The sequence below is a fragment of the Cariama cristata genome, unplaced genomic scaffold, assembly GCF_000690535.1.
Source record: "Cariama cristata isolate BGI_N322 unplaced genomic scaffold, ASM69053v1 scaffold8439, whole genome shotgun sequence".
NCBI lineage: Eukaryota > Metazoa > Chordata > Aves > Cariamiformes > Cariamidae > Cariama > Cariama cristata.
This window is the reverse complement of record NW_009636296.1, coordinates 27,119-46,369: the sequence shown is the minus strand read 5'-3', so window position 1 is coordinate 46,369 and position 19,251 is coordinate 27,119. Positions and strand designations below refer to the sequence as shown.

Here is a 19,251-nt window from a genome sequence, read left to right as displayed (position 1 = left end):
AGGAATGAGCAGCCAAAGCCTGGGAAATGGGCATAGTATTTACCCATGAACTCCAAAGGCTCCCAGTAGTCTAACCTCACCTTCTCCCCTGCCAGGGATGTCCTCCTCAAGGGATAGTTGAGGCTTTTTCCTCAGAATTGGTAAGTTCTTCCTCTCCCACCCTACTACTTTGTCCACAAGCCTCTCCAAGATGCTCTGTTGCCTGCCTTAGTGACACCACTAAGCTCTTCAGGATTCAGATCTTAAGGCAAGAGCACGGCAAAGAATCCCAATGTTTACCTCTGGTGTCTCTCCTGCCTCCAAGTATGCAGCAGTGATGTAGGCGGCCAAGGGGACTTCCCCATCCACACCTCCCTGCAAAAAGCATAAACATCCCAAAAGCTGGGAAAGTTAATACATAAAGACCTGAAGCTTTTCAGCAAAGGTCCCTGGATTACTCCCACGCAAGAAAGCAGAATGACACAGGAAAGTGAACTAAACAATTACCAGTACACTTGGCAAGAACTGCTTTTAGTTGTCCGTCAAGGTGCTCTGGCTCCTACCTTCATGGCTGTGTGGAAAAGTTGGCCCACGTTTCTGAAGCAACCGTTGGGAAGCTGGTGGAACTCCAGCCAGGTGAGAGCAGCTTGGATGGTCCTGTTGTCCAGGAAAATGTAGGGCTTGGCTTGGACAAAGCATTTAACCACAAATGCAGTCAGCCTGGTCAGGGAGAGAACAGGAAAAAAGGCATGAGAGAGGGAAGTGAGAAGCAGAAAGAGATGGAGTGAATGAGAGTGAGGGAAGAATGAGTGGAAAGAAAGAATCTAAGCAGAAGTTGAGGAGAAAGAAAAAAATGGGAGTTTGAAACTGACAGGTCTCTCCTCACCTATTGTTGCGCTATTCCTAATTTGCTCGTTCAAGAACAGTTCATCCCAAGGACAGCTGCATACCCCTGGAGTGCCCTAACCCACAAAGCATCTGGAACACTTTGGGTCCAATAGGACTGAAAGAATTCAATGCTGGAAGCAGAAAGCTGCCCATCTTCAGGCTCTCAGACAGCAGGTAGACAGCAGAGAGAGAGCCCAGGGCTTACCAAGTATTACCGTACTCATCCTTGGTACCAAATTCACTGTAGGAACCATCAGGGTGCTGATACTGCAGTTGTATCTGGTACCCTGGGAAGCAGGATAGGACATTAACGCTCAGAATGGTATTTGCAACAAAATCACTGCGAACGGAATTGGGTGGTTGAGTGCTCTGGGTAGAAGGGAAGCAGGCACTCGGGACTGTTAGCACACAGGGGAAGGCAGAGGAGCAAGGGGGGTCGGTTGTACTTGCCATTGCGCAGGAATCCTGTTGCCCTCTCCTTGATCTCAGGGGTCAGCTGCCTCGTCTTCTCCAGGTACTGCAGCACATAGACGATGGGGGCAAAGAGCACCATGTTCTGCTCCCCACAGCCGTGGGGCATCTGCACCAGATGGTCCAGGTTCTGCAGTGCCGTCCCCATGAGGTCACCTGGAACAGAGCATAAGCATCCTGACCACCTCCTGGGCAGGGGGCTTGGAGATTCACCTCCTCCTACCTGCGACCCGTTCCCAGCAGTGCACCAGGCAAGACAGCCCCAGCACAGCAGTGTGAGGGCACCTCTGTCCAGCCAGCTTATCAGTTCCCTGTGCCCTCTCCATATGGACTGTACACATTCCCATCCTGGCAGAGGAAGACCATAAACAGAACATTCTCTCCCTTGCTGAGTGTTTTAGGTTATCGGGAATTAGGAAACGTAGCCACACACAGGGGAAGAACAAGGCAGTGGAGCCTTGGAAACCTCAGAAAGCGTGGGGGTGGTTCTGGGTTTGGGCTTTCCTAGGGTTAAACTCAGAGATATGGGATGGGCAAAGGTACCATCATAGCTGAATTCCTTACCGGTGACTGAGATGGTCGCTCTGACTGAACCTTCAACCACGTTTAGAGGCAACATCAGGGACACAGACTCCTGTGCTGGATTCCCTGACATCAGTGGGTGGGGAGGACAAAAAGAAAGAGATTATGATGGAAACAGCCTTCAAAATCCACAAAAACTGTTCAAGATTGTTCTGTGCTAATATCTCATTTTCCCGTCACAGAGGTTGCAGATCACCTCAAAACCCCTGTCCCATTCCACCCTCAACTTCTTCCATCCGCCTCATGGTGACCGCGCTATCCTAACAGTCTTCCTTCTAAAGAGGTTGAGAGGATTTTCTCCTGGAAACCCTCTATGGTCAAAGCCACCTGCTCTTTTCTACATAAGTTACTCCATCTTGTTTCAGATTTCAGTTGCAGGTATGTCTTCTCAATGCACCTTATGCTCTCAAAATCTGCTAACGGCCCCCTCATACACCATAAAATTCAAGACAGGAACAGCAATCCTAAGTCATGTCCTCCAGCCTTGCCATGTTCAATAGTCTGGTTTTATGACCACAGGTGAAAAAGGCCTGAAGCCGTCCCATCAGCGTCAGGGATGTTGATGCTAAACAACAACATCCCCACATCCTTACCCATGGGAAGCTCTAGCTGGCACCACAATTAGAGAATGCTTCTGTATCTTGGACGTGTTGACAGAGAAAATATTTCAACAAGTGGAAAGAGCCAGGAGGTGGTTTGGCAGGAAGGGGGGTATGTGCAGGGTGAAAGATGAAAACAATCTCTCTACCTTTTTTGGGACACAGGATGGAGCTGTGAGCCTTTTCTACCAACACTCCCTCTGGCTGTTGGAGCACATAAAAGTAGCATTATAATGAGCACACAGGAGAGAAACAGGATTACAAGTGGATTAGAAATAGATATGGACAAAATCCTAGTTTAGGCTGGAGAGTCAGCTGGAGTAACATCATTATCACATAAAAATGTAAATTATTGTCAGTCATTTTCATTTCAGATAAGAAAAGAGCACATATTTTCAGAATATTATAACTTCTGAAAGTCTGTGAAACCGATGCTGTAACATTCAGTAGGGAGCTCAGAAACGAAGACATAAAAGAGTGTACATATTTAAAGTTTTCCATGGTATGAAGTGGAGGATACCCCTCTACCTTCCACATCCACCAGCCCTCATGGTTGGGCCCAGCTCAGCCCCTCAGATTCTGATTATACACCTTGAATAGCAAAGGGTAACTCCCAAAATTAACCCACACAAAATCTGGGAATTGCACAAAGCCCACTTGTAGGTCTAGGTAACAGAACAGCTTGTCTGACCCGGACTAGAAGGATTTTGATGATCGTGTCTTTCTGTCCTTGGTTTGGGACAAACGGTATCTCTTCGCCACAGAGCTCTTCGGTGGCCACAGCCTCTGTGCTGAGGGTGATGTTCATGAACCCTGAAAATAACACACATTCAGGTGCATAAAATATCTTCTGAGGAAGCAGTTCCCATTAATACAATAGAAGTCACCTGTCGACAACAAAAAATTGGATGAGAGTCCTATATGGTTCTGTACCTCCTAGCATAGACTCACGAGTAATCATGACCTTAGGAGGAAGGCAAACGAGTACTCTTTGGTGAACAGGGCAAACAACTCCTCACTCCATGTCAGTTCTTACAAAACATCCCCACCTTAGCCTCACCAATTGGTCCCAATTCCACCACCTCTTCTCACCCAGTTGCTCAGCTGTGACACTCCACTGAAAGGTCTTGGCTTCACCGGCACATAAGCAGCTGCTGTAGACACAGCCTTTGCATGGCTTCAGCTGGAAGTGTGCAAACTCCTCCAGGGTCACTTGGATCTGAAGGCGCAGCAAGGATGGCAGGTGGTAACAAGAGAAACATCACAGGCCATAGATTTCAGCCATCTCCTACCCACCCATACCCTGCTTTTCTTGCAGAGCCTGTCAGGGCTCACCCACCTTCATGCATCTCTGCAGGTAGTTGAAGACTGTGGCCTTCAAGATGAAGGTCTCACCCTGGATCACAGAAGATGGCAGTGTGAGGTCCACAAGAAAGGGCTTGAAAACAAGCAGACTGGAGGTTGGAGCAAGTCCAAAGCCATTAGGTCCTGTGCAGAACATCCCTGCTTTCCATTCTGTGATGGTGTTAGGTACAGTGAGAGTCACGTTCTTGCTCCCGCTGGGACTGAGGAGAAGTAGACAGCAACAGAAGCATTTTACTGAATCTTGCTGCATGCAGCACAAGGTGACCTGATCTGGGCCCTTCTCTCCAGTGCACCCCGTCCCCTAACCTCAGTCTAACCCCTAAGCTCTGCTGAACTTGTAGTCCTTGTAGGGTTACAAGTAGGTCCTTGTAGAAGCAGGGACCCCTGCCTCAGATGCTTCCATCAACAGAACATTTTTGACAATAGGTTACATGGCTGCAAGATGCCATCAATCGCACTCAGTGCTTTTCTCAGACGGTGCTTGCCCTTTGCACAGCTAAAAATGGTTTGCAGATGTCACTAGTTTTATGCTTCTTGGCTTAGGGATGGAGATCCAGACACCAGAAGAGCAACAGGACTGCCTCAACATCAGTAGAACTTGGCAGAAGAGACAGATCCAGCCATTCACCTTCCTGTGAGACACTGGCAGCTTAAAGTCCAACATGAAGACAGGGCAGAGACTTGCCTTGTGCCCACATCCCAACGTCTGAGAGCAGCAGGTTGTTCTGTGGCTGCAACCACAGCAGACACAAAACCAGCCCTACCTAAAGTTAGCGATATTATTTGACTCCATAACTGGAGACATTCACTTTTGCCAGGTATATACAGGAAAGCAACACATACAACATACAACAACCTTTGGTTGCTCATCTTAGGCTGGTGGACAAATCACATAGGAGATATCTGCTGCTAGGGGTGAAGAGATGGATGTAGCTGGAAGGGCAGTGGAGGTGGGAGAGGGAAGATGTGGGGGCATCTGGCCCCAGCAGACTCCAGTCTCCAGACACCAGACAAGAAATTCTTAAAGCCAGAGATGAAAGATCTCCAAAAGCTCCCTCAGCAAACCCTGTGTACTCACTGAGCCTTTCTCTCAGAGCACAACTCCCAGTCCTGTGTTGGACTTCGGTGGAGATCACCCTCCCCTGCATCCCGGGATACATCCTGGGAGCACAGATTGGGAAATCCTGCCTCACAGGGCTACCACAAGCAGAGCGCAGGCAGTAAACCAAGCTATTTTGCTGCACCGCATCCACTTTCCTGTCTTCCCATGTCAACTACCTCCCATGGATGGACAATACTTCTGTATGAACATCTAGTAGACGAAAATGCATTCAATGCACACATCGGCTCCGGTGATAAACGGCCTGACAGGTATGAGCCCCATGTCATATGTCCTTTGGCATCTTCCTCAGTACCTTATGATCTAAACTCAGTTGTATCTGCTGCCACTTCCAGTCACACTAAGCCACCCAGCCCAGACCCCCCCCCTGCTCAGTTTACTCACCCTACAGAATACAAATCCCATATCCAGGTTTTGGGGAAATGCTTGTGCATTTTCTCTTCAGCTGAAGAAACTGGTGAAAACATAGTGGGCCGATAGGTAGATGTTGTCAGATGCTCTGCGGGAAACAACAAAGACCCAGTCACCATAGGGTCCTCAGACCCTGGTTTAGAGCACAGGAGCTCCAGCCCAGCCCAGGCTACAGGTCATCCAGTCAGCTCTTGGGAAGCACAGCACTGGAACAGAAGGTGCTACGCCAAATTTTAAAATCTCTTGCCTCATTTCAAATGAGAGAGGTGCTTCAGGCCTTACTTGCCTTTGTAGGCACCACGGGAAGGGCATCCATTCCCTCACCTCAGAGATAAGCCCTGGGATTCAGACAGCCCACTAACATTTCAGAACTGGATGCCATGAGCCCCCGGCAGCCTCACACTAACACAACAGTTTTAGGGTCAGGGAACGCTCCTTCTCCTCCCTTTGCAATTACAGCAAGCACTGCCTCTTAGCTCAAACCCAGGACTGCTTTCACCTGAAAGACGAAGCATCCCATGTAAGAAGAAACAGTCAGCAGATGCTTACTGTTATATGCTTTATGGGGCTGGGCAAACATCAGCGTGGGCTTGGAAGGCAACATTCCTGTTTCCTGCAGCATAGTTGTCGATGGAGTGGTTGGACACATTCTGGGTTTCCTGATATTGGTGTTGGACATAACTTTCAACCCCATGTCCTGCATGAAAAAGAAAGAATGGATGCACCAGAAGCTTGTCCTCTCCTCTCTGCCCTCTACCCTTTGCCTCCTTCCCCCCTCATGCAGAGACTTGGTTGTCCTCTGGCTTGGCAAAATATTCTCTTGCTTCATTCTAAGAGGGAATTATTCAGATCCTCAGCAAGGAGAAAATGAGGTCTTCTGAGTTAATTCATCTGGCCTGAGTCAGCCAAATTTGTTCTTTTTCAAACACGTGGTCATGTAGGTACCATGCCCTCTCAGCCTGCAGAGTGCAATTGCTTATGCTGTGGAGATTAAACAAACTATGTGAAATCCAATTAAAGTAACCAATCATCCTTGGTATCCTGAATCACACAATCAAAGTGCAGTAACCACACAACAATTTCTTCTTGGTCAACATTTCAAGTCGCTTATTCAACTAACAAATGAGTTACAAGGATCTAAACTGGACCCGTTCCCTGTACTGTCTGTAACGGCATCCCTAGGATATTGGTAAAGTCAGGGCGCCACACTTCCCTCAGTGCATCAATTATCCCAACCCACCAAATCAACCATTTTTACCCTGAATGCTGTAAACACATCAGGCTCATCAGAATATGGGAACCCGCATGAATGATCATCTTCCGACACTTGGCGAGGATACCTGGAGTTATAAACAGATGGGAACAGCCCATAGATCTGAGAAAGCAAGAAAAAGTGAAAAAAAAAAAATCAGCACAAGTAAAATCTGGCATTCCCTTCCTGTCAAACATCCAAAGCCTGTTGGAATTGCTCCTGGCTACCGTGCGTGAACACATGCCAGAAAGCCCAGGCTCACTGTCACTCTTCCCCAACTCTCCTCTGACAGAGCCAGCACAATCCGCTGAACTGAACATAGAATCACAGAATCGTTTAGGTTGGAAAGGACCTTTAAGATCATCGAGTCCAACCATAAATGCAGCATGGCCAAGCCCACCGCTAAACCATGTCCCTAAGCACCAGAACAACAGAAGCTGATTTACCACTGGTGCACCGGGTGATGTTCAACATTTTTCTTAACGCGTGCCCCCTAATCCTTACCCGTGCCGCAGTGAGAGCGCTGCCGATCCCTCTGGGCAGTGCTTTGAGTTCCTTGGGAGATGAGCTCTGCACAGATGCGATGGTCTGTCTGTCTCCCTCCCTCTGATGTCAGAACAAGGGAAGGGAAGAAGTCAGAGCAGGTTTACTCACCGAGGAGCTGCTAAGCTCTTTTCCTGGCTTCAGCAAAAGGACGCTTTGATCCACAGCCCAGACGGCACACGTGGACCCAGGAGCTGCCAGCAGCTGGAGATCAACCTCTGAATCAGGAAGAGCCTCCGGCATTGAGAAGCCCAGTTCCACCTGGATGGGAAGAATACAGGCAATACCTGAGTGATATTTCTGCTGCTGGCCACCTTACGGCTTCCTGAGCGGGGAAAGGACCTACATAGGCAAGTTTCCAAGGACTTGCCTTCCATGGAAACCTGAAGGAACCTCCCAAAGACTCCTAAAAGGTATTTAAAAACCCATCACCCTGAGGTTCTAACAGGAAAGGTGGCAGACATTCCTGTGTCAGAGCATAGCGTTCTCTTTACCCAAGCAAACCAGCCAGCCATGATCACACATCTCACACAGCTGTCTTTCTGCTCCTTTTGGAGCCCCAAATCAAAAATAAGCCTCTTCCTTATCTCCAGGGTCTTTGTGGGGTTGGTCTCAGTTTCCTGAAGCAATTCCTGTTCTTGCTTACATCTGACTGGCCGTGGCAGAGAAACAGCTGTGGAGCAGGGATAATGCCAATCCTCAGAAGTTCATCTTCGGAGTGCAAGACACAGTCAAGAAAGCAGATTCCCATGGATTACCATGCATGTCACAATGATCACAAGTGCTCAGCCCTTTCCGGATGGCCAGGAAAATCCACTTCTCCCATCGGCCACTTTCAGTTGTCTTCCCAACACTGCATGCTAACAAACCTAAGTATCTGCTGCAGCAGCAGAGCAGCCTTGAGCTCCCCACGAATCACAGAATGCTTTGGTTGGAAGGGACCTTAAAGACCATCCAGTTCCAACCCCCTGCCATGGGGAGGGACACCTTCCATCAGACCAGGTTGCTCACAGCCCCATCCAACCTGGCCTTGAACAATTCCAGGGACGGGGCAGCCACAGCTTCCCTGGGCAACCTCTGCCACTGCCTCACCACCCTCACCGTGAAGAATTTCTGCCTAACATCTCATCTAAATCTTCCCTCTTCCAGTTTAAAGCCATTGCCCCTTGTCCTATCACTACATGCCCTTGTCAAAAGTCCCTCCCCAGCTTTCTTGTCGGCCACTTTTAGGTGGAATCACACCAACAACCTGTGCTGGGCTGTGATCCTACTGGGTTGCAGTAGCTACGCAAGCCTATGGAGATAGACACAGCAGCTCTCTGCCTTTCCCAAACATTGCAGCAGCCCCCACAATGCTCAGCACATACTTGCTCCATCCATCACAGCACACTTCCCCATTCATATACTGCAGTTCACGTGACAGCATCCCACACAGTATCAGCCACACACAGCTTATACACATATTATGTATTCCTCAGTCTCTTCTTTCATTGCAGTAGACCCATACAGTCTCACAAACTTGGTCATGGCCTCAGACACAAACCCTACCTTATTTCTGAAACACATGGAGATACTGAAGACGGCAGAATCAGCGATGATTTTTCCATTAGGGAAGATAACATAAACAACAAGTCTTGGAGTTGGGGCATAGATCGAGCTGAAGGTAAGAGGGATGGAGAAGAAGCCTCTCAGCACTAGATGGAAGAGAGAGGGAAGAAAAGTAGATTTGGTAGTGAAAATGGACTCTGAACGGCTTTTGCCATTCTGCATGTGCCTGTTTCCTTTCCTCATGTCTTTCAGGACCAAGGAGATTTCTGGAGACCACTGAAACAATCAGCACATCTCTGGATCTGGTATTCAAGACCAGCAAAAGACTCCTCCTGGTTCTGTTCGTGGCCTCAAGGAGATGAAACAGTTCTTTGGAGTTCAAGTTTAGCTCCACAAAGAGTGAGAGTCTCATATCTTTCAAAGCCTCCCATCACCAAACATCTCCCATCCCATCACTAACAAAGAGGTGACCTTTGTCCCAAAGTACCTACAATTCAGGTTTAAAAAAAAAAGAGCTGGAGAAGTAGACAACAACGAGTCAACACCCATCAAAACAATAACCTGTGGCATCCTAACTACTCAGATTATTTGTAGACACGATTACAAATTAAAGGAGGAGAGTTTTGAGAGAGGGTAAGGCTGTAGTTTCATGCCACTTGGCAGGGGCAGCGAAAGGAGACTTTGAAAATGAAGACCACAGAGGATGAGCCTATGGGCTGGGAAACGTTGAGTATTGTTATCTCAGTATCAAGCAGGAGGGTAAAGGAAACAGGAAAGCTGGAAAGGCACGCTGCTCTGATGCAACAGAAAAGCAGTGAGCCAGCTATAAATTGCAAAGAGGCTTATATCACATATCCAAATAAGACAGGATGCCACAGGCCACCGACTGCTTGCTAGATATGAAAGAGAAGAGTGCACTTACTTCTTGGTAGCCCAACCCAAACAGTCTTCTGACCTGCATGGACTATTCCTCCTTTCCCTGTGACCTAGGGAAGAATACAGAAAGGGAAGGGAATGTCAGTCACATAGTCTTTGAGATCACTATGCAATCACTTTGAGATCAAAGTACCCCTGAAATTGGAAATGAAATGGGGGTAAGGGGAGGGATATGAGATTTACTCGCTCTCAGGTCGCAGGGAGAGCTCAGGGGATCAAGACTTGATGGAGGACAGGTAAGGCCAACACCTGCCCTGCACCTGTGTAGAGCCCAAAAGAAAGGTTCCTGCCTTTCTTGCTATTACTGCAGCCCCAGGATCGAAACCAGGATCCAGCCCAGGATAAGCTACCTGCCCCAGGCTGAGCCAAATCTATCAAATATCAGGTTTGAATCTGTAGGAGATGCTGATCTTGCGCCTTGAGCCATCACCCACTAGCACTTCCCCAGAAACTCACAAAGTAGGAGAAAATGACACGCTTGGGTCCATGTTCCACGTCCTCCGGGTAAATTCTGAAGTCCACCTGAATGGCCTGCTTTTCACCACAGGGCATTGTTTCCGGCACACGGACAATAGAGAGAAAACTCCTGCTGGTGCTGTAGAATGGACGTACGACATGAGAGGCTCGCTGGTAACTCAAATCAACTGTCCCAGGCTCTCTATCCAAATCTTGATGCAGGACACTTGCCTGGTGAGACAAAAAAAAAAACCAAGCAAACTGTTAATTTCTCTAGCGCGGCTTGGTAAGAAGCTCAGATTGGGTCTGAGCAACACCACAGCACAGGTCTCTGTGTGGAGAGTTCATGAGGAAAGCAACTGGGATCTGGAGAATAAACTCTCAGAGGGGGTCAAGATCCAGAACATGCTGAGGTGTTTCAGGTTTGAATTAGCATCCTTCAAGAAGGAATAAGGGAGATGTCCGTGGGGCATTAAATAGCTCTGAGATGCACGCGTATTCCTGCCAACAAGGCAGACCCTTCCTCACTTACCTCCAGCGAGGCTGAGGTGCTGTTCCAAGCAGTCGTGTTCAGGCTAAATGAAGCTGTCCCAGAGTCCCCAGTGATGTACCTCTGCTTAAATCGCTGCTCACCGCAGCTTACTATGAGGAGGACTTTTTTGTGCTTCACTGCCATGCCTTGGTAGTCAATGACTTTAATCTGAGAACATCGTGATGAGCGGGAGAAGTGCAGAAAAGTCTAATCAGTGGAGAGAATCTCCTGCTTCTCCAAGTCAGAAGCAGCATTTCCAAAGACAGCAAGGTCACTCTTTCAGTCACTAACAATATTATCAACACTGTTACCGGTCACCTCCTATTATCACTTGCACTACTGTGTTCATTCACCCCCACGCCCGCTACCCCTTTACAGCAAAAGGCCTCCCAGCTGCTGAAATTCCAAATGTTCGGGTTTGCACCCCACATATGGATCCCCACAGCTGCTGCTACTCAAGGTTTGTTTGGCAAATGGCAGTCTTTGGTGTCATTCTCACTTTTGACAAATCAAGAGTTTTGTCTCTGGGAGTCATTCATGCCCTCCCAAGCCCCTGGCTGGAGGTGAGGTCAGAGAAGACGCTAGGTAACAGTCGCTGTGAAGGCATTGCTCACGCTCTCCCCTCCAAAGGACTGTAATTACTGGGAATTACCTTCCCCCTGTACATTTCTCCAGCGTGGTAGTAAGAATTCACATCATCAAACAAGGCCATCCCGCCAATCTTGGAGATGAGTAATTTGTGGGAAGCATTGACGTGTATCTCTGAATGAAAGCAGTGAAACAGAAACATAACGGAGGGAGCAAGAAAGCCAAGCACCCCTCAGGAATTTCCCTGCAGAGTGACCCACTGGCAATACTGATGCACATGTTCAGCTGCACACACATTTCATACCAGGGAGATGATCTGCCCAGGGCTCTGGGTATCCAGTCTTCCTCCCATTTACTTCTAGCCCTTAGAGAGGTCCCTAAGCTTCACCACCTGAGACCGCAGGTACTCAGAGCGAGCATGTCGTGCTGTCAGGAACTGCCAGCTCTGACTTTATCTGTGAGGTTAGATGGCAGGCCCCAGTGGGCTCAGAAAGCCCTTGCTAGCCTGAAAGTGTTCTTGGCAAGATTAGTGCATCTTCACATGCCTCTTCCCAGCCATCAGAGATGTTTCCAGATGAGTTACCTGTGCCATCCTCTACCAGCGAAGCCTCTGCATCTATGCTGTCCCGATAGTACCGAAAGTCTCGACTGAAGGACGACAGGCTCACATTTGTGAAGAAGCAACCCGTCTCGTCTGTCTGAAAGTACAGAGAGAGGAAACAAGGTCTGAGCAAGGCGCTTATGTCAGAAGTTACCCAAACGGTGCAGAAACAGCAGCGCAACGTCCCTGCTCTCAAGGAGCTTGTCTTTTGACATAGCAGCCCAGGACGCGGAGCAGGCACACGATGCACACCCAGTCACAGACTCACAGGCACCAGGCACAGTTAGTAAGCGGCAGCACCAGTAGACCACCGGCCAAGCAGCCAAAACCACGGAGTACCATCACTATTATTTCAGCTAAAGCCTCCAGCAGCCTTGCCTTACCCTGGGGCTGAGCCCAAACCTCCCTGAACACTGCTCAGCTCCTGCTAAGCATCTCACCTGGTTGTTGAATTCCTGACAGAGATCAGGTTTTGAAGCACTGGGCAGGAATGGGGCTATCTTCTGACAAAGGCTTACGCGAAACATCCCCTGGACACCCTTCCCATAGGTGTATCTGTTTGGGGGAGCAGGGAAAGGAAGAGACGGTCACACACAGTGAGAGAACACAGGGCTTGCTCTGCATAGCCCCAGAGATCGCTTATTCATTGATATTCAACTGGCAACCATATAGCAAGTCCAGGAGCCCTGACCCAGTAAGCAGGGTCAGGTTAGGGTACTGCAGTGATAGGTGATCAAGGGCTCTGCGATATAATTAGTGCCAAATTAATCTATTCTAGGAAACCAGAGTGTTGTAGGTGCTGACTCAGCACAGAGCTCTGCACTTTACATCAGCATCACCAGGATCGGCTGAAGGCACGCATCATCTTATGAGCAGAAGCATGGGTGATTAAGAAAGTGCCTTTCATTAAGAGAGCACCTTCACGTGAGGCCGTTAACCCTAGCGTTGGCCTTGGACTCTACCTGGGACAATTCTTTTTTGCCTCTCTCTAGTTTCCGCTAGAGCATAATCTGGAAAAGCTTCCCTTCATTGCCCAGGGAGATGAACCCCAAACCTCTGCCATGTTCTGCCCCCCAAATGGCTGTTTGTCAAAGGGTCCGTTCTTCCCCCAGGTTTTGTGGCTAGAGACTTGTGGACTGTTTGTAGAAAAGGGACATTAGAGTACCAGAAGGACAGTTACAGGAATGTTTTGTGTTGGATCAGGGTATAAACAGCTGCCCTGGGAGATTCTGGCCTCCTGTAACTGAAGTGTAGTAAATTCCCCCCCTTGAGTTCCTCCTGGTTACCCAGCCATCTTGTGCTCATCAGGCCAGAAATGAGTACAGGGCCATCCCTCCAAGCAGAATCCTCACCTGCCACACACCCAGAGTGGGAAGGTTTTATCTAGCACATAAACCTGATTTGGCGCCTCAAAGATCACTTCAAATTTTGGCAGCACTGGAAGGAAAAAACAGAGGACTGTAGAAAACACTGGCTAAAGATTGCCTTTTCAGAGAATCAACATGAAGATAGACTATGGTGGAACGAGAGTCAGGAAATGGAGAAGGAAGGTGGTGAGAGGGGGAAAGGGAAGATTTCCCTGGTTTCTTTAACAGATTTGTGTGTAGTCGCTGGTTGATTGCTCCTTCCCAAACTAAAACCCAAACATGTCCATGTCCCTGCACTTCCGACAGGTATTTGCACTGAGAGAAGACTAGCCTCCCAGCACAGTTAATTAGGGGATGGAAGAGAAGTGGGATGGCACTGGACTTTATACTCTCTGGAAAAGCCCATTCTAAATGACCTTGTTTTGTCTGACGCAGAGATCTGCAGGAATCAGCTGTGTCAAAGGTCTGGGGCCATGCACACCATTCCTTCCACACATTGACCCAAGGTCCCAAAGCCATCTCTCTCCTGAGTCTCAGCTCAGACTCTTTTCTATGACAGATACTATTACTTTTCCCATTTGCTCCCAGGATGGTTGTCATGGAATAAACACCCAGCTTCCCAGATCAAGAGTGCAAGGTCCTTTCTGCAGCTCAGACATATCCCCCACGTGCTCATACCATCCTCCTCAACGGAGAAGCTGCTGTATGCTTTCACGTTGGTTACGTTGATGACGTACGTCCCCAGCAGAGGCTCATCACTTAGCTGGAAAGACAGATCTGCAATGCCGTCTTGGGGCACCACATTCAGCCACTGCTCTATCCGGTTGTTCTTAGGGTCCTACACCCACAAGAAAGGAAGAAAGAGTGGCTCCAGCATCTCACTGATCCACACTCCATAGGAATCAAGCTTCAGGATTTCAGTGCTGTAGACTACCAGGTTTTATAGCTAAGGAATGAGGTTTGGTACAAGGTTAGTCAAGAAATTTTGAAGACAATGTAATGCTCAGATTCTGCTCCCAGCATCCGAGTTGTCTTCTACACTTATCTAAATTCTGATCTCAAGGAAAGATCCTTCACAGTTCTAACTTTTTTCAGAAAGGTCTACGCCGATCTGTCTATACTCTTGCAAGCCTAAAACAACTCAGTTTTCTAGTGAAGTAACAGGGAGCATAACCTCACATAAGTGCATAAACAAGAAGCTGTAAGGAGTATGTTAGTTTAAGAAAGCTTTAAGTTCTACTACTCCACCCCAAGTTTTACCAGGAAGTCAATATGAATAGCCCAGTGAAATGGCTGCCATCAACATTACTGTAACACTAGATTTCAGGATCGCTTACCTGGAGAAACAGGGAAATCTGGGGGGGGAAAAAAAGGCAAAAAAGTTAAGAGACAGAAACACATGCCAGCAACACACATCATAAGGTACTTCAGATGCAGAGCCTTCTCTGACAGATGTGCAGCTAGTGATTTGGAAAATTAGAGCACTGACAACAAGATAAAGTAAAACAAACGTTACCAAAACGGAGAAAAACTAGGTAGATCCATTACAGTAAGGCCTGGAGAAAGGGAAAGGAAAAGCCAATCTGGAGGTCACCCAGCACTGGCTAATGGCTTCCTGGCAGCATCCTCCATCAGGAACAGTCCCTGTCCAAACAGACCTAGCTCTGGCTCAGTTGTAGTCTTAAGGGGGTTACAGACATATAGGATCACATAGTTTGGAAGGAACCTCTGGAGGTCATCTAGTCCAACACCCTGATGAAGCATGTCTTCCTAAAGCAAATTGCTCATAGTCTTCTCCAGCTGAGTTCTGAACATCTCCAAGGATGTAAATGCCTCCATCTGGGCACCTGTTTCAATATCTGATCATCATCGCAATGAAAAAGTTTATCTTAATGTCTAATTAGAATTTCCCATGTTCCAACTCATAGGAGCCAGATTAAGAGCATCCCCTCCCCACCATACATCCAGCAAAACCTGACTTGCAAACTATTCACTCCCCACACGACACCGTCACATCAGGAATCAGTATGTCCCATGCCTGTCCTTGCATGACCATTTTACCAAGATGAGCAACAGACATGTACACCTCTGCCATCTTCCTGAGTTACCAGCTTTTACTTGAGTTACAGTTCTCCTCTGGACACTCATCAAGCCGGGCCCAGGGACAAATGTGGGAAAGCTGGAGCTTTGGCAGATGAGCAGGGTAGAAAGGAAGTAGGATCCACGCATGGAACAAAGCAGCCTCTTCCACCGCCCCCCAGGGCTGGCTTACCGAATCGTTGAGTGCAATGAATTCCTCATCCAGAGTCACGATGCGAAATTTCACTAAAAGCAAGGAAATCAGGGAAAATATTTATCAGATCTCAGTCCTTCCCTACAGACCCCTGCTCTATCTGTTTCCCTAGCTCCTGTCTCCATTCTATACACATTTGTGGTCACATCTGACATGGACATTCCCACATGTAAGATACCATGGACAATGACCTACTGCCTTCTGCAACTTCACAGTCACAAGCTGGACACTGCAACCACTGAAAACATCACTCAACAAGAGATATTGTCTCAAAGCCTTCTGCCAGAGCTCTCCATGAATTTCAGGCAATCGCAGGCTTTCCATATGGTGTTACCAGCAGAAAGCCTAGGGTCCACGGTTGCTCCCATTTGCAGCTCTCACCTGTCTGCCCCGGTTGATAGACGGGCTTGTCTGTTTGGATGAAGGTGCCACTCCTGGCCTTGCGGATCAGGACCTTTTTCTTCTCCTCGGTACTGACTCCTTCACCTGTGATGATCAGTTTGACAGTGGCAATCTCCTCTGCGCCATCAGCTGGAGGTGCAACCTATACAGAGAGAGGAGAGCATGGAGCCCCCGGGTAATCTTCTGGAGGCCCTGAGCAGGAATTGAGAGTAAAGAGGAAGAACCAACCAGTCCCCCTCCACCTGTCCCAGGACATCCCCTCCAATATCTGGACCTAGGTCACATCCAGGTCTCACTCAGTCCTACATGACAACAGGAGGCCCTGCACGTGATGGAATCTGTCCTTTTCCCCATTGGTTAAGGAATTTTGCCTCTGGTGACAAGCAGGTGCCTGCCACCTCTAAGCCTTCAGGCTCGCTCAGGAAGATGGGCAGGTGCCAGAAAGGTGGGAGGTGGTAACCAAGAATCAAAGGAGAGAGATCGAGCTGTAGCACAGCCTCAAATGCCAGGCTTTCAGAACTACCCAGCATGTAAGAAAGCCAGATATTAGAAAAGTCGACCAGGGGGTCTTCCTGACTCCAGCAGCCAAAGACTCCAGCAGCCTCAGCACAGGATACACTGTATAACCGAAGGGATACTGTTTAGGCACGTCTGCCTTATCCTAGATCTTTGCTAAACTCTCACCAACAATGAATAAGTGCTAAGATGCTGTTTAAAAATAAAAAGATTATCCATTTGCATCCAACTGCTCTTGGGTAGCTCCTAAAAGCTGAGTTGCTTCCTGACTTCAGGTCCTACAGAAGCTGCAGTATGTCATGCAAACCAGTGTTTCCCCAAGCTTTAGCTGTGGAGCTGTGCAAGTCCTTCAGAGAAGAGCCAAAGCTACTTCATCTGGTCTGAGTTGGAAGAGAAGGAAACAGGTAGGTTCTTCTTATGGTAGATTTTAACAAATGTAACTTTAATTTAAAAATTAAGATTCGGAAGGGGAATTCAGTGCTGACAAACAGATACCGTGCTGGGCTACACATCCCTAGGCACCATCCATTCCCCTTCCTAGCAGGCTCACTCCAAGGCAAAGCAGACCTTGTCCGTGTCACCGCTAGTTAGGGAGTAACACAAGGGATTTACAGTTCCTGAAGGGAAAAATCAGTGATGACATTTGCCTAGGGCAGCTCACCCAGAACTTAGTGCACATGAAAGTCTTCTCCTTCTGGATGGTTTCTTGAACTAAGAGCTCACGTCCTGCAGAGCGCTCCAGGACAAGATTCACATGAAGCTTTGCTTCATAGCAGGTGATATGGAGGCAGGCAACTTGGGTGGATGGGTACCGGAGATCTGCAGGGATCACCACCAGGTAATGGCTGGAGCAGAGGAAAGAAGACATCAGTGGTGGCATCAGGTTGAGGGCTCAGAGATGCAAAAGAGTTTCCCTGCAGCAGCCCACTGCTGCAGAATTCTTCAGCAATGTGCCATGGCTGCAGTCCATATTCAAAAGCAACAGTGATAACCGGAGAAATAGTTTCTACTTGATTAGCTTAAGTACAGCCCTATAATTTTTTTCAAACCCCTTACTCAAGTCATCTCGCAAACTCCCCCAAACCATCCCTTGCAGTCTTCAGAAGAAGGGTCCAGACACCAGCGATTCATGGCAACTGGAGAAGCAAATATCCCTGGGCCCAAGGTCTGACTTGGAAGCCCCCCAAAAAGGTGGCTGGTATTTTAACTCCCAGGAGTCAGTCTAATGCATGGGAGGCAAGGTAGATGACTCAGCCACCCTTTGGGGTGATCTGATAGAGCAGGAAGCACGGGAGCTGATGGCATGGAATGTGGTCCATCTACCTAAACTGATGCCTTCAACAAAGAGACCAAAACAGAAGTTCAGCATCACTCACAGTTGGTGAAAAGCAGCTGCAATGTGGAACAGAAGGCTCAGGAGGACAGCTATCCTCATCTTGGGGGCTCTTGCTGCCCAATCTCCAATGGCCCTCTTCCTCTGAAATGACTGAGGCTGTTTTTAGGGGGGGTAATTTCTTTCTAGCACAGCCTAAATGAAGAGGTGGGATGAGGGGAGGAGCCAGCCGCTCCCCACCTCTTCGTCACTGCCGAGGTGATACGCAGGCAGCAGAAGGGATGGGTGTACAGTGCCCAGTGCCCCATAACCAACAGCAGCCGCTTTGGCTGCCATCCACTAGTTCAGAACATCCCCTCCTGCAAGGCTGCCATGCAGACATTTCAATAAATGGACTTTTCATGGTAAAAAAAAAAAAACAAAAACAAACCAAACAAAACACCAAACAAACCAACAAAAACGAGCGAGAACTTTGCTGATCAGTGACCCAGGCCAGGTCCTGATCACTTGTCACTTGTGTCCCTTTGTTTCAGCTGGAGATGGATTGCCGCTGTGCCGCCAGCAGCAAGGGCTCACTCCAGCACACGGCAGGCATTGCCGTCATTCGGGACAGAGGCTCAGTAGCTCTGGGTCAGATTATGGGGATTTCCTTCGGTTGTCTGACTTGAGAATGGGAGCCAATCCTTGCACGTCCATCAGGAAGCACTGTAGCAGCACTACCAGCAGCCAGCAACCACTAATGACCAAATGACTTTGCCTTCTCCTTCCCTGCATATAACGAGGGAAATGGGAACATATACTGGTTGACAAGAGGTCTCCACCAGTTTCCTGTAACACCCATTAGCAATGGTACCATCCACAAGGAGGGGGCCTCAGGAACTGGTTCCAGTTCATCATTGTTCATGTCTGGGTCTGAAAGGTCTAGGGTACAGGGATACAGCCTTTTGGTTCTGTTTTTGAACCTGAGGGTCGCGTTAAAACTCACAAATTAAACACGTGGGACGTTTTCTAGCGCTGATGACAACCAGTACGGAAAGGTAGACAATTGTGCTGTTTAACCAACCTGGCCTCCAGAAAAGCGTGGTCACCATGCAAACTGCTGGTAGTCAGCGGTACACAGATGGCATTAACTCACAAACCACACCCGAGACTTGTGAGAGGCAGCATGAGTTACCCAGGCCAAAATGTACTAGGGATTGTCCTAACAACACAGACAGCTACAGTTCTGTGCCTGGAAATCTTTCCCAGTGCTCTTTAATAATAGTGCTGATGCAGCCTAAGCTTTCCTATCTGGGTCCCAACATGGTGTTGCTCAAGCAGGCAGGTGGGATCTCTTTGTCTGGCAAAACCAGGTTCCAGGATGCCCACAAATTTCCAAGCTAACTTGGGATCCCTGTTCCCAAGGCTCTCTATAGTCTTTTTCCAGATGGGGTTGGGAAGACTGATCTCTATTTTACCTCTGTCACTGG

At 48.3% G+C, this 19,251-nt stretch overlaps 1 protein-coding gene across 1 annotated transcript in view; it reads right to left on the bottom strand.

Annotated features, from left to right (window-relative positions):
• Positions 1-17,884, bottom strand: part of LOC104167574 (alpha-2-macroglobulin-like protein 1) — a 24,723-nt gene extending 6,839 nt beyond the window's left edge. Inside the window, exons 1-25 of the mRNA XM_009707874.1 lie at positions 17,826-17,884; positions 17,111-17,294; positions 15,913-16,075; positions 15,511-15,563; positions 14,576-14,593; positions 13,917-14,076; positions 13,224-13,308; positions 12,312-12,426; positions 11,854-11,968; positions 11,335-11,444; positions 10,683-10,850; positions 10,151-10,381; positions 9,681-9,744; positions 8,759-8,904; positions 7,322-7,471; positions 6,674-6,790; positions 5,948-6,112; positions 5,389-5,501; positions 3,859-4,084; positions 3,612-3,738; positions 3,211-3,332; positions 2,669-2,723; positions 1,903-1,986; positions 1,314-1,494; positions 280-350 (exon numbers count right to left, since the gene is read on the bottom strand). Coding sequence (XP_009706176.1) covers positions 280-350; positions 1,314-1,494; positions 1,903-1,986; positions 2,669-2,723; positions 3,211-3,332; positions 3,612-3,738; positions 3,859-4,084; positions 5,389-5,501; positions 5,948-6,112; positions 6,674-6,790; positions 7,322-7,471; positions 8,759-8,904; positions 9,681-9,744; positions 10,151-10,381; positions 10,683-10,850; positions 11,335-11,444; positions 11,854-11,968; positions 12,312-12,426; positions 13,224-13,308; positions 13,917-14,076; positions 14,576-14,593; positions 15,511-15,563; positions 15,913-16,075; positions 17,111-17,294; positions 17,826-17,884 — 3,082 coding nt within the window. The remainder of the gene's footprint in view (positions 1-279; positions 351-1,313; positions 1,495-1,902; positions 1,987-2,668; positions 2,724-3,210; positions 3,333-3,611; positions 3,739-3,858; positions 4,085-5,388; positions 5,502-5,947; positions 6,113-6,673; positions 6,791-7,321; positions 7,472-8,758; positions 8,905-9,680; positions 9,745-10,150; positions 10,382-10,682; positions 10,851-11,334; positions 11,445-11,853; positions 11,969-12,311; positions 12,427-13,223; positions 13,309-13,916; positions 14,077-14,575; positions 14,594-15,510; positions 15,564-15,912; positions 16,076-17,110; positions 17,295-17,825) is intronic.
• Between the last annotated feature and the right edge of the window lie 1,367 nt (positions 17,885-19,251).